Here is a 26,202-nt window from a genome sequence, read left to right as displayed (position 1 = left end):
TATCTTTAGATCTTGCAATCGAATCTTTTTGTTTCTTGTTTTAGCACTAGTTTAGTTTAAAAAATAAAATTACAAAAAATATGGAATTGTGTTTGCCTCATACGCTTCATCTTTTTAATATCTTTCGTGAGTATGATGGGAAGGAAAATTGTGCTCAAGTGCTAGAGGAAGAAGTCTATAAAATGTTTGGCACTAAATCTTTGAATGATGAGAATGATTGCAATGTTGTTAGTATGAACTCCTTGAATATCCATAGTACTAATGATGATTGCACTAGTTATGATGAAAATGTCTCCTATAAACATGTCAATTTTTGTGGAGTGCATTGGGTTTGCAAGTACGCACCAAATAGGGAAGATAGATTTTGCAAGAGGCATAAGTACTTAGAAACTAAATTGTTGCAAGAAAGGCTAGATGTTTGTGCTGAAGATTTAAATTTTCTTGGCCATGCTTGTGAGCTTTGCAATGAACGTGGTCATTTAACCATCTGATGCAAATTGTTTCATGATCTAATCGTTTCCAAAAATTGCGATGACTTGATTTCTCTTGCACATCATAATGAACTTAGTTTGCTTATGGGTTATGAAGAAATGAAACGTATAACCAACTATCTCCCAGTATTTGTCCGTGATAAACTTCTTGGCTTTGATCTAGAGGAAATTTATATGTATTGTGCGGTGAATTGCATTGAAAATTCTTATATTGCCAATTACATAAAGAAAAGAAAACAAACATAAGATGAAGAGGATACTAATAAAAGGGAAGAGACTTCCCAATACCCTCCTATTATTTCTTATGATGAATCAGGTAACAAGGGGGAGCCTCCTATTCAACCAATCTCATTAATAAGGAGCTCCAAAAGGAGGATTGAACCCACACATGATGTGGTGAATAAGAAGAAAAGAAAAAGGAAGAGAGGTAAAAAGATATCTCTCCCAAATAGTGCTGCCCTATTACTATTGTGCCTCATGAAAATATAATTGTGGAAGATAATGATACTTCTTATGATCTTGAAAATCTTTTTGGCACTTGCTTGGAAGAATATGATAATTGCTATACTATTGGTGCTATCCATACTATTAATGATGAGAGTGATTATGCTTATGATATGAAAAGGCCCAAGCTTGGGGATGCTATGTTTGATGAAGATGATGTTTTTGAGAATATATTTGCTGCAATTAATGTTTGTCCCAAGCTTGGCGATGCTACGTTTAATCAAGATGATATTTTAGTCTACCAAGTTTTGATATGCAAATTTACAATGATGATAGCATGGCTCCTACCTATGATGATTATTGTGATGATACTTATGCTATAAAAAGTAGTGATTATATTTATAAAACTTTTCATGATTATGATTACCCCTTTTCTTAACATTACTCTTTTAATGTGGAAACAATTTATAGTATTCGAGTCTCTTATGATACTCCCACTATTCCGAATGAGAAGAATTTTTCTTATGTGGAGAGTAATAAAAATTCTATGCTTGTAGATCATGAAAAGAATGCGTTAGGTTCTGGTTATATTGTTGAATTCACTCATGATGCTACTGAAAATTATTATGAGGGAGGAATATATGCTAGTAGGAATTGCAATAATATCAAGTTTCCTCTCTATGTGCTTAAAGTTTTGAAGTTATGCTTGTTTTACCTTCCTATGCAAGTTGATTCTTGTTTCCATAAGTTGTTTGCTCACAAAATCCCTATGCATAGGAAGTGGGTTAGACTTAAATGTGCTAGTCATATTCTTCATGATGCTCTCTTTATGTTTCAATTCTTATCTTATATGTGAGCATCATTGAAATCATCATGCCTGGCTAGGGGCGTCAAACGATAGCGCTTGTTGGGAGGCAACCCAATTTTATTTTGTTCCTTGCTTTTTGTTCCTGTTTAGTAATAAATAATTCATCTAGCCTCTGTTTATGTGTGGTTTTATGTGTTTAACTAGTGTTTGTGCCAAGTAGAACCGTTGGGAAGACTTGGGGAAAGTTTTGTTGATCTTGCTGTAAAAAAAAGAAACTTTAGCGCTCACGAGAATGGCTGCCATTTTTTATTGGAGAGTGATATTTAGTTAATTGTTTTTGCAGATAATTAATAGATAAATTCCTCACGTCCAGCAATTTATTTTAGAATTTTTGAGGTTACAAAAGTTTGCGTTAGTTACAGATTACTACAGACTATTCTGTTTTTGACAGATTCTGTTTTTTCATGTGTTGTTTACTTATTTTGATGAATCTATGGCTAGTAAAAGAGTTTATGAACCATAGAGAAATTGGAATATAGTAGGTTTAACACCAATATAAATAAATAATGAGTTCATTACAGTACCTTGAAGTAGTGTTTTGTTTTCTTTCGCTAACGGAGCTCACGAGATTTTCTACTTTAAGTTTTGTGTTGTGAAGTTTTCAAGTTTTGATTTAAGTTTTGATGGATTATGGAACAAGGAGTGACAAGAGCCTAAACTTGGGGATGCCCCGGAAGGCATCCCCTCTTTCGTTTTCGTTCATTGGTAACTTTACTTGGAGCTATATTTTTATTCACCACATGATATGTGTTTTGCTTGGAGCGTCATTTTATTTTATTTAGCTTTGCTGGATGTTTGAATAAAATACCAAGATCTGAAATAAATGTTAGAGAGTCTTCATATAGTTGCATAATTGTTCGAATACTCATTGATCTTCACTTATATCTTTCGGAGTAGTTTGTCATTTGTTTTAGTGCTTCACTTATATCCTTTTAGAGCACGCTGGTGGTTTTATTTTATAGAAATAGATGAACTCTCATGCTTCACTTATATTATTTTGAGAGTCCTAAACAACATTGTAATTTGCTTTGGTTATGAAACTAGTCCTAATATGATGGGCATCCAAGAGGGATATAATAAAAACTTTCATATAAGTGCATTGAATACTAAGAGAAGTTTGATACTTGATAATTGTTTTGAGATATGGAGATGGTGATATTAGAGTCGTGCTAGTTGAGTAGTTGTGAATTTGAGAAATTCTTGTGTTGAAGTTTGTGATTCCCGCAGCATGCACGTATGGTGAACCGTTATGTTAAGAAGTCGGAGCATGATGTATTTATTGATTGTCTTCCTTATGAGTGGCTGTCGGGGACGAGCGATGGTCTTTTCCTACCAATCTATCCCCCTAGGAGCATGCGCGTAGTACTTTGTTTCGATAACTAATAGATTTTTGCAATAAGTATGTGAGTTCTTTATGACTAATGTTGAGTCCATGGATTATACGCACTCTCACCCTTCCACCATTGCCAGCCTCTCTAGTACCGCGCATCTTTTGCCGGTACCATAAAACCACCATTTACCTTCCTCAAAACAGCCACCATACCTACCTATTATGGCATTTCCACATCCATTCCGAGATATATTGCCATGCAACTTTCCACCGTCCCGTTATTATGACACGCTTCATCATTGTCATATTGCTTTGCATGATCATGTAGTTGACATTGTATTTGTGGCAAAGCCACCGTTTATAATTCTTTCATACATGTCACTCTTGATTTATTGCATATCCCGGTACACCGCCGGAGGCATTCATATAGAGTGCTATTTTGTTCTAAGAATCGAGTTGTAAGTAAATAAAAGTGTGATGATCATCATTATTAGAGCATTGTCCCAGTGAGGAAAGGATGATGGAGACTATGATTCCCCCACAAGTCGGGATGAGACTCCGGACGAAAATAAATAAATAAAAGAGGCCAATGAAGCCCAAATAAAAAGAAAAGAAAAGAGGCCATAAAAAAGAGAAGGCCCAAATAAAAAAATAAAAAAATAAAAAAATGAGAGAAAAAGAGAGAAGGGACAATGCTACTATCTTTTACCACACTTGTGCTTCAAAGTAGCACCATGATCTTCATGATAGAGAGTCTCCTATGTTGTCAGTTTCATATACTAGTGGGAATCTTTCATTATAGAACTTGGCTTGTATATTCCAATGATGGGCTTCCTCAAAATGCCCTAGGTCTTCGTGAGCAAGTGAGTTGGATGCACACCCACTTAGTTTCTTTTGTTGAGCTTTCATACATTTATAGCTCTAGTGCATCCGTTGCATGGCAATCCCTACTCACTCACCTTGATATCTATTGATGGGCATCTCCATAACCCGTTGATATGCCTAGTTGATGTGAGACTATCTTCTCCTTTTTGGTCTTCTCCACAACCACCATTTTATTCTACCTATAGTGCTATGTCCATGGCTCACGCTCATGTATTCGCGTGAAGATTGAAAAAGTTTGAGAACATCAAAAGTATGAAACAATTGCTTGGCTTGTCATCGGGGTTGTGCATGATTTGAATACGTTGTGTGGTGAAGATGGAGCATAGCCAGACTGGATCAATATGTTAGTCCCAAAAAATAGTATAAAAAGTTGCCAAAAGTATATGAAAGTTGTATAATATTGGCATGGAACAATAAAAAATTATAGATACGACGGATACGTATCACGACCCCGTACTCGCCTAAGTTAAAAAACTACTCCGAGTGGAGAGCAATCCTTCCACTCGGGGGCCTAGCTGCGACCCTATACTCGCCTAAGTTACAAAACTACTCCGAGTGGAGAGCAATCCTCCCATTCGGGGGCTTAGCTGTGACCCCGTACTCGCCTAAGTTAAAAAAACCACTCCGAGTGGAGAGCAATCCTCCCACTCGGGGCTTAATTGTGATCCTGACTCGCCTAAGTTACAAAAGCTACTCCGAGTGGAGAGCAATCCTCCCACTCGGAGACTTGGTCACATGCTCGGAGCTGCGTCACAAATACAACATATGGTTGCAACTCAGAGCTGCGCCACAAATGCAACGTATGGTTGCAACTCAGAGTTGTGCCACAACGGGGCGTATCACCTCTACAACCTAGCCAAGAAAGAAGACAAGCCATGCTCGTGGAATGCGGAGCTGCTCTGCCGTTTTTATACTTAAACACTCAGATTGACGAGTTGTAATAAGAATCCTTCAGTTTGCTTATCAAAGACAAGATTTTTGCAGTATCTTAATGGTTGTTATCCCATAAACATATGTGTTCAAATCCCCCAGTGGGTGGCTTAGCCGCGAATCCGGTTCGCCTAAGTTTCAAAAACACTCCGAGTGAAGAGCAACCCTCTCACTCGGGGGCTTAGCCGCGAATCCGATTCGCCTAAGTTACAAAACCACTCTGAGTGAAGAGCAAACCTCTCACTCGGGGGCTTAGCCGCGAATCCGATTCGCCTAAGTTACAAAACTACTCCGAGTGGAGAGCAATCCTCCCACTCGGGGGCTCAGCTGCGAACTCGATTCGCCTAAGTTACAAATCTACCCTGAGTGGAGAGCGCTCCTCCCACTCGGGGGCTTAGTTGCGCCCCCGTACTCGCCTAAGTTAAAAACTACTCCGAGTAGAGAGCAATCCTCCCACTCGGGGGCTTAGCTGCGACCCCGTACTCGCCTAAGTTAAAAAACTACTCCAAGTAGAGAGCAATCCTCCCACTCGATGGCTTAGCTGCGACCCAGTACTCGCCTAAGTTAAAAAACTACTCCGAGTGGAGAGCAATCCTCCCACTCAGGGGCTTAGCTGCGACCCTGTACTCGCCTAAGTTAAAAAACTACTTCGAGTGGAGAGCAATCCTCCCACTCGGGGGCTTAGCTGCGACCCCGTACTCGCCTAAGTTAAAAAACTACTCCGAGTGGAGAGCAATCCTCCCACTCGGGGGATTAGCTGCAACCATGTACTTGCCTAAGTTAAAAAACTACTCCGAGTAGTGGAGAGCAATCCTCCCACTCGGGGGCTTAGCTACGACCCCGTACTCGCCTAAGTTAAAAAACTACTCCGAGTGGAGAGAAATCCTCCCACTCGGGTGCTTAGCTGCGACCCCGTACTTGCCTAAGTTACAAAACTACTCCGAGTGGAGAGAAGTCCTTCCACCGGGGGCTTAGCTGCGACCCCGTACTCGCCTAAGTTAAAAAACCACTCAGAGTGGAGAACAATCCTCCCACTCGGGGGCTTAACTGCGATCCTGACTCGCCTAAGTTACAAAAGCTACTCTGAGTGGAGAGCAATCCTCCCACTCAGAGACTTGGTCACATGCTCGGAGTTTCACCACAAATACAACGTATGGTTGCAACTCAGAGCCGCGCCACAAATACAACATATGGTTGCAGCTCAGTGCTGCACCGCAAATACAACGTATGGTTGCACTCGGAGCTGCGCCACAAATACAACGTCTGGCTACTCTCGGAGCTGCGCCACAAGTACAACATCTGGTTGCACTCGGAGCTATGCCACAAATACAATGTCAACTCCGAGTGGAGAATGATCCTTCCACTCGGAGTTTCAGTTATTATTCCCAATTCGTTCGAGTCAAGAAATTCGAAGGCGACAAAGACAAGGCAACTGCATTCAAAAGAAAGACCAAGTTCAAATAAATCCATGAAGGTTCAGAACCACTGGCAGAAGTACTCGAGCCTCAAGCCCGAAAGATTTTTAGCGATTACAAAATCACTCGGCATCCCGAGGCAAATTAAATCAAGTGATCAAGTTTTTCATTCAGCAGGAGAAGGGTTAGCAGGCTCGACGAACTCATCTAGGTCGATTCCATCCGTGATGCGAGTGGCAGCCTCAATGAAGGTCTCCATAAAGGACTGGAATTGAAGCTTCTTGGTGTTGGCGACCTTGAGAGCCACTAGCTTCTCTTCTTTAACCTCCTTGCAATGAACACGGACCAGAGACAGAGGCACGTCAACACCACAACGAGCAGATGACTTCTTTCACGCCTGCACTCGACCAGGGATTTCATTGAGTTGAGTCATCAGAGACTCGAGGTCATTCTGGAACATCACACCTGGCCAGAGCTCTGTGTCGATCCGCGACACCGCCACCTTCAGTCGAGCAAGGTAGTCCATAACACTGGCGAGGCGAGATTCCAGTCACAACACGTTCATCACAACCTCGTCCTTGATGGGGGAGTTGATGGGGTCCAGATTCGTCTCAATCCGCCCAGTTCTTCCTTGAAATTTTGACAGAATTCTGCACGCTCAGAAAAATAATGAGTCGACCGTCGTATGATAAGTCGGCAGTTGCAAAACAATCGGATAAGGGAAAGTACCTTCGAGCATGAGGAACATCTTCTTGGCAAGGCCTCCCAGATAAGTCTCCAGCTCGTCCCTCCTCCGAGTGAGATCTCAAATTTTGTCGGTCAAGGCCACCTTGTCCTTCTTCAGCTACACGACTTCTTTGTTTGCTTCATCAACGACAGTCTTCAGCTTGGCATTTTCTTCTTCTAACTTGCCGACTGAAGCCAGCTTCTTGTCAGCAAGTTCAGTTTTCTCCCGCACCGTCTTCTGTGCTGCTGCGAGGTCAAGGTCCTTCTGCTCCAGAGTCTGCTTCATTTCGTCTAAAGAAATAACATTCTTCAGACGAGCTTGGAGTTGACGATTTTCACTATGCACATCTGTTCGAGTGGAGTCACTCGGTTTAAAGGTTGAAAGGGAAGGATGGCAAGACTAACAGTCGACATAATGGTTACCTCCCATGATGGTTGCTTCATCTTGGGCCTTCTTCAGATTCCCCTTGGACAGCTCCAGATCGAGACTGAGCTGAATTTGTTTCGTCTCCAGTTCAGCAAACTGGGCCCCAAGCTCACAGGATTTCTGTAATGAGCGAACAAGACATGTCAGTCAACAAAAACAAAGATCGATTGCTTCCAAGCGATAAGATTTAAGCCCAAGTTATTATGACAAAAAGAGTTCTAAGACTATTGCCGAATCAAACATACAACAGTAGTCTCGGGGACTACATCCAGTGGGTGCACTTGGCGTGCCCCCACTGATTCGATTACCCACTCGACATGGTCCGTCCAGCCCGAGTGGAAGGGATAAAACGACAACAACATTTGTGCTCAGACCACCGCCGACTGCCCGCAGTCGACCGCGGTCTCGGGGACTACACCTAGTGGGTGCACTTAGCATGCCCCCACTGGATCGGAGCTCACTCGACGAGATCCGTTCAAAGCCAAGTGAATATACTACAACAAACTAGTTCTAAGATTCTCGTGGCGAAACAACACTTTGGAAAGACCCCCGCCAAATCAAACATTCGACGGTGGTCTCAGAGCCTACACCGAGTGGGTGCACTCGGCGTGCCCCCACTGGTTCAAGAGTTCACTCGACACAAGCTGGTCGATTCAACTGAAAAAGCGACAAAGCGAAAGAAGACACCCGGTGGGTGAACAGATGCAAGTTCATGATAGATACACATAAGGTTTGAAAATGCTCATCCACGGACATCTTACGAATAATCAAGCGGCAGCTTTCAAGTACCATATCCTAACAGAGCAAAGATCAAGCTAACGACCAGTCAGAAATCAACTCACCTGGACGTTGGTTTGAAGGGCAGAGCTGGCATCGTAGGCAGCCTTGCTGGCCTCGTGCACCACCTTCATTTGCTCCATCATAAGGCCTGCTTGGCGTATGGCTTCCTTAGCAGTGCTTACTTGGTCCTCTGATGTTGGGGAACGTTGCAGAAAACAAAAATTTTCCTACGGTTTCACCAAGATCCATCTATGAGTTCATCTAGCAACGAGTGATCGGATTGCATCTACATACCTTTGTAGATCACGCGTGGAAGCGTTCAAAGAACGGGGATGAGGAAGTCGTACTCGACGTGATCCAAATCACCGGAGATCCTAGCGCCGAACGGACGGCACCTCCGTGTTCAACACATGTATGGTCAGCGTGACGTCTCCTCCTTCTTGATCCAGCAAGGGGGAAGGAGAGGTTGATGAAGATCCAGCAGCACGACGGTGTGGTGGTGGATGCAGCAGTCACCGCAGCAGGGCTTCGCCGTTCTTCTGCGAGAGGGAGAGGTGTAGCAGGGGAGAGGGAGGCGCCAAGAGTCAAGGGGTGCGGCTGCCCCTCCCTCCCCCCTTTATATAGGCTCCCCAAGGGGGGGCGCCGGCCCTAGGAGATGGGATCTCCTAGGGGGGCGGCGGCCAAGGGTGGAGTGGCCCCCAAGGCAAGTGGGGCGCCTTCCCCCCCACCCTAGGGTTTCCAACCCTAGGCAGAGGGGGTGGGCCAAGGGGGGCGCACCAGCCCACTATGGGCTGGTTCCCCTCCCCACTTCAGCCCATGGGGCCCTCCGGGATGGGTGGTCCCACCCGGTGGACCCCCGGGACCCATCCGGTGGTCCCGGGACAATACCGGTGACCCCCGAAACTCTCCCGATGGCCGAAACTGCACTTCCTATATATAATTCTTCACCTTCGGACCATTCGGAACTCCTCGTGACGTCCGGGACTCCGAACAACTTTCAGGTTACTGCATATTCATATCTCTACAACCCTAGCGTCACCGAACCTTAAGTGTGTAGACCCTACGGGTTCGGGAGACATGTAGACATGACCGAGATGGCTCTCCGGTCAATAACCAACAGCGGGATCTGGATACCCATGTTGGCTCCCACATGCTCCTCGATGATCTCATCGGATGAACCACGATGTCGAGGATTCAAGCAACCCCGTATACAATTCCCTTTGTCAATCGGTACGTTACTTGCCCGAGATTCGATCGTCGGTATCCCAATACCTCGTTCAATCTCGTTACCGGCAAGTCACTTTACTCGTACCATAATGCATGATCCCATGACCAGACACTTGGTCACTTTGAGCTCATTATGATGATGCATTACCGAGTGGGCCCAGAGATACCTCTCCGTCATACGGAGTGACAAATCCCAGTCTTGATCCGTGTCAACCCAACAGACACTTTCAGAGATACCCGTAGTATACCTTTATAGTCACCCAGTTACGTTGTGACGTTTGGTACACCCAAAGCACTCCTACGGTATCCGGGAGTTACACGATCTCATGGTCTAAGGAAAAGATACTTGACATTGGAAAAACTCTAGCAAACGAACTATACGATCTTGTGCTATGTTTAGGATTGGGTCTTGTCCATCACATCATTCTCCTAATGATGTGATCTCATTATCAATGACATCCAATGTCCATAGTCAGGAAACCATGACTGTCTGTTGATCAACGAGCTAGTCAACTAGAGGCTTACTAGGGACATGTTGGTGTCTATGTATTCACACATGTATTACGATTTCCGGATAACACAATTATAGCATGAATAAAAGACAATTATCGTGAACAAGGAAATATAATAATAATCCTTTTATTATTGCCTTTAGGGCATATTTCCAACATCTGGGACATGATGGGTAACAAAGAGCAGAGCTGGTGGAACAGACGAGGCAGCCAGGGGATCCAAAGCATGAGTTGCACAGACGGAGCAAGGACTTGAGCGGTCGACGCCGAAGGACGATCAGTTGACACAGGATCGACAAAAGAAACAAAAGCCTGAATTGGATCTCCAGATTGCTAGACGACTGGTTCTGGCGCTAAAGTCGACTGAGACACCTTGCTGGCTGGCACCCTCCTGCTCGAAGTCTTGCCCTTTCTTCCTGTGTTCTTCTGTGGCACGTCTTCATGGTCATCGTTGTCTGTAAGTTCAATAACATTCGGTGGTGCTACAAAACATTTGACCGTAAGAGTTCAGTCGACCGACAGAACGATTGGCAGAGTGAGGGCAAGGTTGTGGAGTTGTACCTGCTCGAGAAGTGGCCGCATCTGTAGTCTCCTCGTCATCTTGCTCCTTGGCAATATTCATGGACGTCCCAGAAGTAGCCACACTGAAAGTTCCAAAAATTCACTCGGTCAAAGCAAGCAGATGAATCGGCCAGAACATAGAAGACAAAGAGGGGAAGCAAAACACTTACGTAGAAGCGACAGGAACATCCACCTTGATCTTGGGCAAGGCATTCCAAGGCTTTGACGGGGCGACCTTGGGCTGCTTAGCCGCCTTCTCAGACGGTTCCGGAGACGAAGTCCGAGTGCGCTTTTGCACTTGTATGCTTGGAGGAGCTGCCATGCCGCGCCCACCTGCAGGGTCTTGGGACTGTTTGGATCGACATTCGGGGCGGTGAGTCAACCTCCTCACTGCCGCCCGAGTCGTCTCTATCATCTTCATTGTCATCTGGATTGCTAGTCGCCACTTTCGTCTGTGCTCTCCTCTCCCTCCTGGAACTGTTCCCCGTTCGTCATCGAGTACATCTTGGTGTAGATCTGCAAGGCACAAGTCAACAAAAGTCAGGCGAACCCAAGAGCAATTGCAAGTCAAAGAGAGAAAGCACTCGGTGTTTTGAGCCTGACCTCTTCCAGCTCGTGCTCAGTGTCGAATGGCAGAACCCTCCTGGACCCTCTGGGATTGTCCTTGTTCCCGGTTATGCTTTGCAGCCACTGAGCCATCATCTCCTCGGTGACCTCCTCTGGGTGGACCCGAGCGGTGTCATCAGCGCTCGAGTACATCCACTTTGGGTGGTCACGGGCTTGGAGAGGCCGAATACGTCGACTGAGGAACACTTCCAGCAAGTCCATGCTAGTCACCCCCTCCCGGACTAATCTGACAACCTGATCGACTAAATCTGAGACCTTGCCTTTCTGCTCTGGAGTCACGGTTAATGAAGAAGGTTGGCGGGGTCGATCCATGGTGAAAGGAGGAAGACCAGTCGACTAACCCGGGGTCGGGACGTCCTTGCAATAGAACCAGGTCGACTGCCATCCACGGACTGACTTGGGAAGAGTTATGGAAGGGAAGGTGCTTCTGCCCCTAGTCTGAATCCCCAAACCCCCACACATTTGGATCACATGTGTCTTCTCATCAGTCGGATTCGCTTTCTTCACCGTTTGAGAGCGGCAAGTGAAAATATGCTTGAAGAGACCCCAGTGCGGTTGGCAGCCCAAGAAGTTTTCGCACAAATAAATGTACACGGCAAGATAGGTGAAGGTGTTTGGGGGGAAATGGCGGATTTGCGCACCAAAAAAGTTCAAGAAACCCTGGAAAAAGGATGTGGAGGCAGAGAAAAACTACGGCTGGCATGGGTTGCGAGGAGGACGCACTCACCCTCTTGCGGCTGAGGTTCGGACTCGTTCCCCGGCAACCTCCAAGACCCGTCAGCAATCAAGCCCGCACTGGCCAGATCCTCCAAGTCTTCTTTTTGGATCGTGGACCAAATCCATTCCCCCGTGATCCAACCAGGCGGCAATCCGGACCTCGATGACGACCCTCGAGTCATCCTCTTGCCCTTCGCCATTGCCGTCGCCTTCTTCGCGTGCTCCAGGGCCACTGTCTTGTCCTTTCCCATTGTGGCGGCTGCGCATGGGCGGAGCAGCGGCGTCAAGAATGGAGGAGGACACGGTGGAGAAGCAGAGGAAGAAGAGAGAGAATGAGGCACACTGTGCAAACGCATCGGCCTCGACGCCTTTTATGGGCCTACTTCCGAGTGGCTGGCTCGTGGGCCCAAGCAATCTTGTCATATCCCGCAATAGTCGCTCGCCCGATACGTGGCCAAAAAGGTGGCGCGAGGATCGAGGAGCCCCTATCTATCCACTCCAATAACTGCGGCACACTCCGTCCCGCGCGCTTCTCCAAATTTTCGAATCCCATGAGATTCGGGCCGCAGAGCAACCAATCGCGCCAGGATTTCACACCGTAACACACTCGAAGATTGTCAGTATAGTTCACTTGACGACCTCTGAATCGATCAAGGCGATTGAAATAAGGTTGAAGCCTCAACATGATTTCCCAACTCTAGTGAAATGCTTCCAAGGGCATAAAATCGAGTCGGAACCAACTTCAACCCTTCTTCACTCAGACCTCAATCCATTTAGGGGCTAATGACGATGATATGTACCTAGGGTAGGGTCATAGGCCTGTTCTAGACACCCTACCCAAGGACACTGCCCTAAAGTCAAGTACATTCAAGAATCAACAAAAGATACCGACTGAAGTCACATTGGAGTGCAATCCACTCGACCAAATATACCACTCGGATACCCCAATTCCTCTCGACAAGTATACAGTCATTCGACCGCACGAAGAATCACTCGGACAATAGAAGGTCTAAAGCCACTCAGGATGGCAACGGTCAGGCATTCACTCAGTAGTGTTAAAGATCATTTATAGCTCTTTATACCTAGCGTTACCAGTAACGCCCTGTCTTAACGTACATTGAACCCTGTGTAACTGAGGGCTGGAGGGGTCCGACACACTCTATATAAGCCACCCCCCTCTTTAGGCACAAGGGTTCACACCCCTTGTAACTTTCACGCATATCCAGTCGACCAAGACTCCGGGCACCGAGACGTAGGGCTATTACTTCCTCCGAGAAGGGCCTGAACTCGTAAACCTTGCGTGCACAACCTCACCGTAGTTAGGATCTTGCCTCCTCCTACGTACCCCCTATTCTTATTGTCAGACTTACTCCCACGACAGGAGGGGCACACCGGAGCCGGAGCCGCCAGCGGCCGGGGGGGGGGGGTTCCGAATCGCCTATGGAGTCGTGGGAGCTCAGTTTCCATAGGCCAATAAATTATTTTTGGGAGGGCTGAGATTGAAAAGAATAGAGTATTTTGTGCTCTAAAAAAATGGTGTTTTGTCTTTGGCTCCCATCATTATGGTCTAGCTCCGCCACTAGTTTAACTTCATATGATCTCGGTTGCTCCGCTGGTCTTCGGCCTAAGAGCAAATGTGCAACATAAGCTGGTGTTGAGAGACCTTTTGAACCAACATGCTCTATCTCCCCCTCATCACGACTGTTTGCATCTTCTCAATCCTACCTCCTACTTAGTTGCAAGTTATTTCTTTCTGTTATTTGTCACTCTGGATTACTTACTTGTTAAGCGGTACATCACAATGCAATAGTAATTTAAATCTACTTGTTACAATCCAAATATAAAGTTTCCAAATTATGTAGTGCATATTTGAACTGGATAGTTGCTCTAATTGTTTGAATGAAACACCCATACATGTTCCACTAGATCATTTAGTAGTTGTATATGAGTTTCTTGATTATGAATCCGATGATGCATTACTCATAAATTGTAGAATTACTCAATCCACTGGATTTCTCTGAAACCAAACAACAAAATTGTAAGAAATCACTACGACATTTCACTGAACACTTGCCATGCATCGTGTTTGGCATAGACGACATCGATGGGGGAGGGGGGAGGATGTGTACTAGGGCGGTGTAGGGATCCGACGACGGTAGCATGGAGTCCTGACAGTGGTCCGATAAGGCCCGGGGGCGTAGGAGGTGGGTGCGGTCGTGGCATTCAGGGACCAGGAGTGAGAACCAAGGGCGGAGGAGGAAGTATGGAGTGTAGGAATGTGGACGAGGCATATAGTACTAGTTCGAACTCCCCCACTCTTCATCTTGATTTGAGACAAAACTGAAAAATTCAATTAGTCCAGACTACTGAAGTCAAGATTAAGTAGTCCAAACGGTCGAGTCAAGTAGGACGGCACTATAGAGGTAGAGGATAGGCTTGGAGTGTGCACTCCGCTATCCAGTTCCGCTCCACCGAAATGCCGCTCCTCCCACCCCCCTCCACGGCCACACTGCCCCACCTCCGCCTCCCGCTCCCGCTTCCCCTTCCCCAAAGCCTCCGCCTCCTTCACCGTGCCTCCCGCCATCCGCGCCTCCCCCCCGCGGTGTCGGCCGCCTCTCTCCCCCCGCCGCCCCCCGATGCGCTCCTCCCGAACCAGGCCACGGGCCTCGTCGCGGCTTCCCAGGCCAATTTCATGCGCGTCATCGTCAGCTCCACCGCCCCGGGGCTCGAGCAACACCAAGGGACAGACCTTCTCTGCGTCGTCCGCGCGCTGCTCAAGAAGATCCGCCGCCGCGTGCTCGTCGGGGACAGGGTGCTCGTCGGGGCCGTCGACTGGACCGACCGCCGCGGGATGATCGAGGACGTCTTTGAGCGCCGGAGCGAGGTGGTCGATCCGCCGGTCGCCAACGTCGACCGTCTCGTTGTGCTCTTCTCGCTGGACCAGCCGCAGCCTGAGCCCGCCACGCTCACCAGGTTCCTCGTCGAGGCCGAGTCCACAGGGATACCCTTCGTGCTTGCCTTCAACAAGGTCGAGCTCGTGGACGATCAGGTATACTCGGTCGGAGCCAGAATTGGGTCATTAGGTTACCAACAAGACATATTCTTATTTTTTATTTCAATCCTATCGTAGCATAATTGCTTTCATCTAGTCTAGATTGATAAAGAGTAGAAGTTCTGCTGATAAAGTATTCCTCTATACAACGGGGTAATTGGAGTTTAGATTATCTAATAGTGAGAAGCAGCATAGCACAAGTCATGATTATTGTGGCGGAGTTTGATGCGTAGTTGAGCTTCGCATAGTAGCCACTTCATTGATTCGATCAATGGCTCATTCGGCACAAACTTACACTTTACCGAGACAACCTTCATTGCAATTCGGTGCTCTTGCTTCGCATGAAAATAGTTCAGTTGCTGGCAAGACCAACATATTCTGTCAACAGTCAACAATATCTCTCTATCACCCTTTGAAACGCAAGAATTTGGAGGGAACAGAGCTAAGCTCCTTTGCGGCAGCCGAACTCCAAGACCTTAATCTGCAAGTACATCCCAGAAGAGATCATGGATGGATTTTGCTGCATTATTGAAGGTTAGTTGTCCAGAAGAGGAGTACAACCAGACTGTCGAATCCCTTCCTCTTGGCCTTAGGAAGTTTGTTTCTGGAGTTGGACCACCAAACGTCCAGGGACGCTTAAATGTGTGGCTGCAAACAAATAAAGCTGTGCCAGTTCAGGACAATACTCCACAGGATGCTGGTGATACTCCATAAGCCAATGATCTTTCAAGAAAAGGTTGTTCTTTGCATTGCCAATATGAATCTGGGCAGCAGCTTTGAAGATTGGAAGTTCAGTATTATTATGGGGAATTTCTAAACCATGCCAACCCCGGTTTTCAGTGGTGTGCTGCATCCAGAACCAGTGAGTCGTCAGCGCCAACCTGGTGACCTTAAGATCAGGAACACCAAGAACACTGGCACTTTTTGGCCGGCAGACCCGAGACCAATTGACAGGGCAGTTCCTGCCTGAGATGTTTTTTTTTTTGAAAAGGAGGAAGATCCATCCTCTGCATTGATTGATGCACATAGCCATATTTATTGTGAAGCTCTCAATCCAACACAAAAAGTGATAAATAAGTTTGATAATGGGCTATGACAACAGCAAGAGATATTAAATGTAGTACTTGTGCATCACTATTCCTATTTCTAGACCGCCATCCATATTGGTTGAACATGGCCCGTGTGACCATCTCCAAGTGGCTTTACCCAGACACTCCTGCACCTCCGCATGCTGAAGTAAGCACCATGTATGGACCCAATGAGCATCCTTGTGGATAACCTGCAAATAGTTGGAAACTCTATTTTTGTTGAAAACAATATCATCATGACAATTCCCAATAGTCCAACACAAGGCGCACACGCCCACCAGGTTCAAGCCTTTAGCTGCTACTCCGCTCCCGCCAACCTATTCCCAAACATATTCAAGATACTGGTTGGCGGAGGCAGGTTGAAAGCCACATAAACAGTTCCCTGTAACAAATGTGCAAAAGAACACGAGAGAATTAAGTGTTGAATCGTCTACCCTTATCACAAAAACAACACTTCTTGCTACCATTCCAATCGCTCTTAGGTCAGTTGTCATTAGTTAGCATTACACCTCTGTGATTCTCGTTTACCATGTCGGCATACATAGATTCTGAACCGAGAAGACCGAAAGCATGGAGTTTCCACCGGAAAACATCCTGGTCATGAGTCAGCTTGATATCCATCAAGCGCTGGACCAGATGTAACCAGACTATCCATTTATCACTGGTAAGTATCTGATGAAAATTAATATTCAGCGGATTCCTGGTCAAAACATTTGCCATGGAAGGATGTTTCCCATGTACTATATTGTAAAGATTTGGGCATTGCGGCTCAGAGGAGTATCTTTCGAGCCAGGAATCTTCCCAAAACTGGTGTGAGTACCGGCTTCGACAATGAACGCACCTTTGCTGAAGAAGTCCTCTTTGACTCTCAAAAGGCCCTCCCCGAAAGAAGAATCAGTGGGTTTGACTGTCATTTGTGATGAGTTTTAGAATGTAGATATTTATTTCAGCAACTCTTGCCACACTCCATCCTCATTTAACAACTTGAACAACCATTTGCTCAGCAAGCATTTATTTTTGATCTTAAGATCATCCACCCCAAGGCCTCCTGGATCTTTTGGTCCACAAATGATACTCCACTTGTTCACTAACCGGTTGTCAATCCTCTTTCATTCCTTATTCGGGAGCTTGCGATATTGAATAGGGATCCCGAGGTATCGGAACATAAAGGATCATGCCTCACAGCCAAAAAGTTGTTTGTATTGATCTTTGCCCTGCTTGGCCTAACCAGAGTAGAATATTTAACTCTTATGTAATTTGATTTTGAGGTTTGAAAGTTGCTCGAACAAAGAATGACCTTCATGGCTGCTTTCTTCATGTCATGTTCCTTGAAAATAATAGCGTCACCTGCATACTGAAGTGTGTACACACCTCCATCCACTAGCTACGGAGTAAGGGCATCTCCAACGCTGACCCCCAAAACAGACACGGTATCCGTCATACGACATCCTTCTTCAAGATGAAGTAGTCATCGTAGGACTGGACGCCATTGTAGAGGCGACTAAAGACATTTTTTTCAAATCTGAAAGCGCCAGCAAAAATTGTCCACGAATAGGGCATCAGGGGCAAAGTAGTCGTCCATCAGCGTCAAATGGCCTGTTCCGATTCAGCATTTGGTGACCCTTGACCGATCCCTTCAAATTAAGAACATGCTCTTCCGCACGCTCCGTGTCTGCAAGGACCGCATGCATCATCGGTGTTTCATCCGCATAGTCCTCGTCGAACAACTCAATGTAGTGCTCTTATATGCACTCTCCATGTCCGGATCCATTGCTTCAAAGAAGGGACAAAAAATTTCAGCACGGGAATTTCACCAAACACTTGCCGGGCATGGTGACCCCCCGTACGGGCGGATGGTACCTGCGCGGCGGGCAGATGAGAGGTGTGGATTGGTGGCGGAGGACAAGCGGCATGGCGACCGGGTGGAGCGGTGGAGGTCGCGGGCATCCGGGAAGGGCTTGGCAGGCGTCCGGGGTGGTAGAGCGGTGGCGTCGGCGAGGGAGGAAGCGGATGTAGAGAAAGAGGAAAGGATGGAGAGCGGGGTCCGGGCGGGGTTTTGTGTGGGCCGGGGGTATCAGAGTCCTACGTGGCGGTGATCCAAATTTAGAACGCCCGGATTGGTCCGCGAACCGATGCGGGATGGCGTTGGATGGCAAACTGCGTCCGGACAGCTTGGTCCGGACGCTTGCAAGAGGTTTGAGGGTTTGCTTTGGAGATGCCCTAAGGCCACCCACATGGCTATCCTCATTACTTGGCTATCCTCATTTGCCATTGCAATGAGAATGGCCAACATGCTGGCAACAATGTTGAGAAGGTTTGGAGTCACGGGATTCCCCCTGTCTAAGACCCCCTTTCGAGTTCTCTCTCATTCTACGAACTTTGCAATCTAGTAGCACCACTGTAGTGTGAACCCTTTCATGCGAAGGTTGTTGAAGAAAAGACCAATTAACCTTGTCATATGCCTTCTCAAAATCAACCTTAAAAGTCACTGAGCTTATTTGAATGTAGCACGTCAAAGTTTGTCAATCACCTTGATAAACCTACGCCGGGGGGTCTAGGATCATGAGTTGGTGATTGGGGGTGGCATAGCTCGTTTAAGTCTCCATTGTTCGCTTCCTAATTGAGAGGGGTAGTCCAAGGTATTTCACTGGGAGAGACTTCTCCGCAGTCAATCATGGCCTTAGTTAGAGCAGCATCACCATCGTCGCATTTGATAGGCAAGAACGCGCATCATGGATTTGATTGCGTGAAGCTCCTCACTCAGAGACTTTATGAACATGATGACATCATCTATGTAGATGGACATACTCTGAATGTTCTCTCTGCCTACAGGGGAAAAAAAACTCCAGCACTCAGGCCTTCACATTGTGAAAAGCAAGATATCCATGAAAATGATGAAAAGAGCGGGGAAAGCGCGTTTCCTTGGCCAAGGCATCTAGTGAATTTAGGACCCGGAGAGCCGTTGAGCAGAATGCGTGTTGATGCAGTGGAAAGAGTGGTAGATAGCATGCCAGCCACAACATTGATCATCGAAACCCTTGCGCCTTAACACTTCAAACCGGAAGGGCCATGCAACCGGGTCAAAAGCTCGATCCATGTCAAGCTTCACAAGGTGGTATAATTTTTGTTGTTGATGAAATGATCAGGCGGTCTGCCATACCAGCATGAAATTGTCATGTATGGAACATTTCTTGATGAAGGTTCCTTGATTGATGGACAAATCCGAGGGAGGAGGTGCGAGTCTTATTGCCATGACTTTGGAGAGGATCTTCGTGAAACTGTGGACAGGGCTTATGGGTCTGTATAATCTTTGTCCTCCCCTGCATCAGGTTGCTTGCTTGCGAAGGTGGACCAAATGTGCCCAGTTTAGGATTTCAATACCTCTTCCACTTGGAGTGTAGAGATGCTAAAAAATGCCACCATGTCGTGCTTATTTAGTTATTTTGATGCCAGCAATTTTGGTAAACTGCCATATTTGCCTGGGAGGAGAATCAGCGTCTTGGCCAGCAAAATCTGCTCGCTAACGCATCCCAATTCCCACTTTACACGCGCTTCAGCAGCCTCAACTTGGTGTTGAGTCTCAGGATGGGATCAAGGGCCACTGGATCCCAGAGCTGTCAACGACCTCTCAGCCGAACCATCCGTTGTGAGCCAGAAGGACTCAAAGTGGAAGTGTTTACTTTTCTTAAACTTTGGTGCCATCGCGAGCAGTAGAGGATGACCTGAGAACAAGTTATGCCATTCGACCGAGACTAAAATTTGCCCAGCTTGCGAAGGATGGTGTTTTCTTGATCATTGACCATGCGTAGGCTCTCCCATTAAGGTGGATGTCGGGCATAAGATCCTCGGTGGGACAGAACTTTCCCGTCATTCTTCTGTTTAAAGTTTGAGTTGCTTGTTTTGGCCGTGTTTTGAGTTAATATCTCCCAGAACTACCGACGAACCTTGGGCCGTCGCACATGCCGCTCTCGGCTTATCTAAAAACAGATTTCTTTTCGCGTTCTTGTGGGCCATGCACGATGGTGATCTAGCACTACAGTCGAATCTCTTGTGGGCCGGATGTACACATTCATATGTTTTTACTCATAGGATGAAGCAAAGGCATTCCATTTGAGTTATATCAAAGGGATTTGCCTCTCAACAAAGACCTAATTCAGCCTAAGAGGTAACCTGAGCAATAGCCAGATATATAAACAGTAATACGTGAGCTGGCATAGTTCCCTGGTACATACAGCACACAACGAATTTGATTGGTACATCCTTGGGATCACACTCCTTTTGATAAACACCAATTATATATGGCCACTAGTCTCCGTGCTGTCATTGGTCAAACATTCAAATTCAAGTTAGCTAATCTTTTAATTACTAGCAAAAGAGCCCGTGCGTTGCAACGGGTACAAAATGAATTTGACAATTCATATGGTATTTGACAGTTTACCTCCTGTGGTGCAGTATTGAACTATGCCTCGACTTATCTTTCCTTTGGTGTAAAATTGTTGGTCATTCGGCAGCCATGCTACTATTAAGATGCAACACTCATCCTTGAAAAGCAAATAAAAAATGATACCCCCTCCTATCTAAAATAAAATAAGTGTCGCAATAAGTGTCGCAGTTCTAAACTGGGTTTAGTTCAAGACTGCGATATGGATCGGAGGTGGTATTACTCAGATATGTGTATGTGAAAGCTGACATATAAAGTTTTCACCATATATGAACCACAAAAATACATATGCAGGAGGAACATTAGTCTACTTAAGATCACTCGACAAGCTAATGCTGCTAGCCACACCCTTGCTTGTATGGGACGGGTGCAACAACGAACTGTGTGTTGGCTTTGAAACTTCCCCGAAGAGATACTAGCATAGTTAAGTCGAAATGTAATCATCTCGTTTGATTAATGAAAGTTCCTTCTCCCGCAAAAAAAAGGAACTGCAAAAATACAAAAATACATTATTGATCAAGTTGATTAGTCATGGTATAAATACATGCCACTCATTGTAGATAACATTGAGAAATTATCCAAATTTTATTGTTGGATTTGGATCGAAATAAACTTAATTTAGGTCTGAAAACTAAACTTCCTTCAAAGTGTGAAATTATCTGCGCATACTCATACATGCTCAGTGGAAGCAAACCTTTTTGCAATAATGATATACTATCACATAGTATCTAGATCTAGATCTCTAAATAGTTGAAAAACACATGTACATGTATTATTGGCTCTAAGTAATGCAGCGACAAATATATTTACTTCGGATAGACCTTGAGTTTTTTATGGAGACGACGATAAGCGTGAGTAATTGTGGATATAAATTGTGACAGATGTGGCACTAATAGAAAATAAAAAATATCTTGAAGTCTAATTCAGTTCAGTTAATGCCAATACTGCATCTAGCTATTTGCTTCATGCACATAATGACATATGCATAGGGACGCACCTGAGGACGTGACGTGCTCGGAGTTGTTAGTATTTTATCTCGGTCCGCCTGCAGTAATCACCCGTACAAGCATCTAGCTGCTTGGCTTCAGTTGATAAGCATGCATCCAGCTAATCATCATCGGTGCCCTGATCACCCAGATATTACTTGTGGCGTTGGTTATAGCGGCGGCGGCCGCGGTGCTTCAATATGATAAAGCGATCTTTCCTGGAAACTCCAAGGAAGACGACATGGTGATTTGTGAGTACAGTATGGGCGGAGGGCGGCGCGGGAACGGTGCAGGCGCTCGACGATGAACGGTAGCCAGAGCAGCGGATCAGTGGTGGATCATGATCTCGTATGGCCGTATTGTTGGCGGTCAGAAGGACCAATTGACGAACCAACTGAACGAGCAACTTCGACCAATGGCGTTTGATCGATCTCAAAGTTTCAATTGTGTGCTGATCAGAGCGTATTATTCACGTACATGAGAAGATAATCAAATCGTTCCTTCTGAATCATGGTTGGCTCCTTGACACGAGCCACCACACCTCAAATTGGGGCTGCGCACCTGCGCCGCCGCCGTCTTAGCAGCTCCAATCGACCATGGCTGTCCGCTGGACCGGTGGGTTCTCAAAAGCAGCGATGGTAGCGCCCCCGCGTCCTCGCTTGATGAGATGGCTGATGTGCGTGACCGTATACTACCGCGGCCTCATGGTCGAGATGAAGTGCCCCGTCGGATCGGCCGTCAACCGGCTCCTTCCACCTCCACGGGATCCACCTCCCCTTCCCTCTTTCCTGAATCTTGAGCCGATATTTATGGGAGGGTCAAGGGAAAACTCCAAACTGATCGAGAATCCGCCCTCGTCTTAGCTCTCTGATTTCTATTTTTTTGTTGGGCTCGGTGGACCAGAATAATGGGCTGCCTAGGTTGAATTTGATATTTGAGGACGCGAGAGAAAAGCTGACGTACGAACAAGTCAAGACGGACGGACGGATGGAAATTATAAAATTTAGTACCACCTTGAATATGTTTTTTAAATTCAAACTGAAAGCGTAAAATCACGGGAAGAAGCGTATTGTGACGGTGAACCCGACAAAGTCAATCCGTGCTTTATTATTAGGGAAAGAAATGTATAAAATATGAAAGAACTGGCATTTGATACATACCCACCATATGGGCATCATTGTTTTGTAAAAGATAAGCATCATACATTCACACTTTTGGTTTCCCTCGCTGAGGTGCGAGTTTGAGCAATTTTCTTTCCATTCGATCCAAAGAACGGATCGGGTTCCACCATCAAGATATAACGGAACAAAAACAAAATACATCCTCAAGGTTCAAAACTAGAAAAATAAAAGACATGGTTCCAAGCATGAGTTTGAGCAATTAGAATGTGCAATTGCACACTGTTTATTATTTAGTGTATTTGTTTCACATTGTTTACCTGAGTTTATATTTGTGTGGTTGACCTGATAATTTATAACTCCGTTTTCTGCAGATCATCTCCTACTGGAGGGACAGGTTGAAGAGCTGGGGCTATGATCCACTCTTTCTAAGTGTTGATCAGAGATCTGGATTATCAGCTCTTGAAGAGATGCTGGAGGGACAGACAACTGTAGTTGTTGGTCCAAGCGGTGTTGGGAAGTCCAGTCTTATTAATGCCTTGAGATGCAACCAAAACATTTCAGAGGAAGATCCAATACATCAACTTCTTGAACAGGTGACTGTTATATAATTTCAAATTGCATTTAACCCCAGGCATATCGTCATCAGTTTCATACAACGAAAGGTTTAACCAATAATTTCACTTATCACACGTGTTTTTAGTTTTTGTTGCATTTTGCCCCAGCCGCATGGCCCCGCTCATGCCTGATCGGGTTGCCAATGGCACATCTTGTTCCACATGGCTTGTCTTCCTTAATTGTTCCATCTCATCAGGCAAACATACGGCGATATTATTTTCCTACTTCAAATTCTCGCCCATTCTGAACCTTTCAATGCCGTACATAATCCATTATGAGAATTTCATAATTTCTTGTTTTGTTAGTTTTCCTCTAAAATGTAGCCCTTTTTCTTGGCAGAATGTTTATTTACGGATATAAACGTACCACTGTTTACTAAGGTTGGGTCAATTTATCAGGAATAATGCTATCTTTATCTCAAAAAGAAACTCAATTTGTTAGCTATGCTTGATATTGAGATATTGCCGATTGGATTTACTGAACTGATGTGTTGCCTCTGATATGGTATTCAGGACTAATTCAAAATGTATTTTTTATGTGGTCCCAAGTTGGTTTGCCTTACACAATAGGAGACGATGGAGCAAGTATGCATTGTTGTCTGTTTCTTTATGTGGATGCAGTAGTCTTTTTTCCTTTTACCTCAGATATTGTATAGCTTGACATGCTTTTTTCATTTTTCCCATCGTCGTGAAGTTTCTCAATCTTTTTCCAGTAAACTTTAGCAAGTGTAGAAACCTTTTTCTATGTGGACACTGAAGTCCCTTGCTTGTGCACATTCTTTTCCAGAATAGTAAATGGTTTGGTGAACAACGCGTTGGTACCGTGTCCAAGAAAAGCGGCAAAGGAAAGCATACCACACGTCATGTTTCATTACTTCCGATAGTTGATGGAGGTTTTCTTGCTGATACTCCTGGATTTAACCAGCCTAGCCTGATGAAAGTGACCAAAAGGGGTCTTGCAGAAACTTTCCCTGAGGTTTGTTCACTTGATGCTCTATTTGGTTAGAGCTTCTGTGCATAAGCAAGTTGACTCTGTTATGGTTGTAGTTTAATTTGTTATGACATTTGCATAATTGTGTTATTGATTTTGTATCCAGATAAGAAAGATGCTAGAAGAAAATGAGTCCTCCGGGTGCTTATTTAATGACTGTGTTCACCTTGGTGAACATGGCTGTGTTGTCAAAGGTGACTGGGAAAGATATCCACACTATCTGCAGTTGCTTGATGAGATCAAAATTAGAGAATCCTTCCAGTTACGAACATTTGGAACTAAAAGAGAAGGTGATGTCAGGTAAGCCGTAAACGTTTCCTTTATGAGAATCACTAATGCACACCAACACCAGATACATATGCCTTTTCTTCTCTATTTCTAGTACTGTGGTTTCTGTTTTTTAAAAGATTTCTAGCAAATATTCTCTAAGCTATAAGCTATCAACAAAATAAAGCCAAATGTTTGGAAGACAGGTTAGTTTTTTCATAGTTTGGCAAGGTGAAATGCATTATGGTGAATGGAATCTACCTTATGGCAGTAGGCCCTAGGTTACCTATTTAGCACTGATCTGCTTAGCATATGCCGGTCTTTCCATGATTGTGGTGACAGCAGTTGCTTTTATTCATACATAAATGATCCTTATATTCGGAAATTTTCTGGTGCAGAATCATGTGGTTATTTAATTTTCTTAGGTTCCATACAAATTACTTTCTCCATTTCGCTACAACTGTCCCCAGCCTCGGTGCACTTTGTCTAAAAATATCTACCCATTTAGGGAATCAAGACTAGCTCATGCTATATTTCCACTGCCTGCCTTACTTTAATGCTTTGGGAAAGGTTAAGTAATTGTACCATGCCTATTCATAAGGGTTTTCTATTATAACTTTTTCTTGGGTTAGTGTTTCATTGGCCCATGCACATGGTGGCCTAGATATATAATAATCTACTCTATAGAGAGTCATATTTGACAGATTGGCATCCTTTCTTTAGATCAGTTCCTGCGTATCAAAGCACCTACTCTTTTTGATGGATGCTGAACTTTGTGTGTGTTAACAATGCAAGCATACCCATCTTGCTTCAGGTATAAAACAGGTACCATGGGTGTGAAGCAAGCGGAGCCTCGCCTTCAACTCAAAAAGCACAGGAGGGTGTCCAGGAAGAAGTTGAACCAATCGATTCTCGATGAAATGGATTCTGACATGGATGACCTCGATGATGACTACCAGTTCGGTGTAAGCCGACGTACTAGCAAACGGTGAAGCTGATTCTTACCTGATCTAACAAACTCTAAACATTACCAAGGAGGAACAATGGATGATGTACATAACTGGCTCTCTACTGTCGCCGCCATGTCTAATTCTACTGACCAAGTTCTGAAAATAGAGATGTGTAGACGAGGAAACTACAGAAATGTGCCCTAGATGGTGAAGATTGGCATTACTTGTTTCCCTGTGACAAGATCGAGAAGAAGAAAGTAATAAGATAACCAAAGAAGCAAATTTACACAATCTCATGCGGCGTTGTTCTGAACTTTCATAAGGTGGTGTTGATTGCTCTATAATCAATTTTATGAGGTACAGCTGCAGCCTTGAGGCGTCGATTTAGGTTTCTGATGAGGCTCACAGTAGACCTTGGACCAACATTGGTAATACATCATCAAGTCGTATTTTCAAATTCCAAGTGTTTGGTTAAACCACGAGGAAACTTCTTGGCAGCTTCGTAATCCAAGAAAACTAAACCCCGGGTGATGTGTCATAACAGCATTTAGATTGAGTGGAATGCCTGGTAAAGGATGGGCTATATGTGGTTGCGGACGCAGCCACGCAGAGCGGAATAGAAGAAGCTCTTGGACCAACATTTTTTTTATTTTTATTTTTTATCTGACGACATAAAGCATCATAGCTCCAATTTCAAATATGAAGCCCTTGGACCAACATTGATATATACATTATCAACTTTGCTAAGTTTT

The 26,202-nt window shown here is 45.1% G+C and overlaps 1 protein-coding gene across 1 annotated transcript; it reads left to right on the top strand.

The window, feature by feature from the left end:
- Nucleotides 1-14,383: 14,383 nt before the first annotated feature.
- LOC125537758 (small ribosomal subunit biogenesis GTPase RsgA 1, mitochondrial-like) lies at nucleotides 14,384-25,744 on the top strand. The gene is made up of 5 exons (XM_048701076.1): nucleotides 14,384-14,989; nucleotides 23,000-23,221; nucleotides 24,030-24,218; nucleotides 24,340-24,533; nucleotides 25,315-25,744. The coding sequence occupies exons 1-5, from the start codon at nucleotides 14,417-14,419 to the stop codon at nucleotides 25,490-25,492; spliced, it is 1,356 nt and encodes a 451-aa protein (XP_048557033.1). The 5' UTR covers nucleotides 14,384-14,416; the 3' UTR covers nucleotides 25,493-25,744.
- The last annotated feature ends 458 nt before the right edge of the window (nucleotides 25,745-26,202 follow it).

Source organism: Triticum urartu, chromosome 2 (genome assembly GCF_003073215.2).
Source record: "Triticum urartu cultivar G1812 chromosome 2, Tu2.1, whole genome shotgun sequence".
Classification (NCBI taxonomy): domain Eukaryota; kingdom Viridiplantae; phylum Streptophyta; class Magnoliopsida; order Poales; family Poaceae; genus Triticum; species Triticum urartu.
The sequence above is the reverse complement of the archived record's forward strand: the minus strand, read 5'-3'. Positions and strand labels throughout refer to the sequence as shown.

Excerpts from the sequence above, each read along its gene's own strand:
- LOC125537758 (XM_048701076.1), top strand. The coding sequence starts at position 14,417 with ATGCCGCTCCTCCCACCCCCCTCCACGGCCACACTGCCCCACCTCCGC. Across the intron at positions 24,219-24,339 it reads TTGCAGAAACTTTCCCTGAG|ATAAGAAAGATGCTAGAAGA; the intron begins GTTTGTTCACTT and ends TTTTGTATCCAG. Across the intron at positions 24,534-25,314 it reads AAAAGAGAAGGTGATGTCAG|GTATAAAACAGGTACCATGG; the intron begins GTAAGCCGTAAA and ends ATCTTGCTTCAG.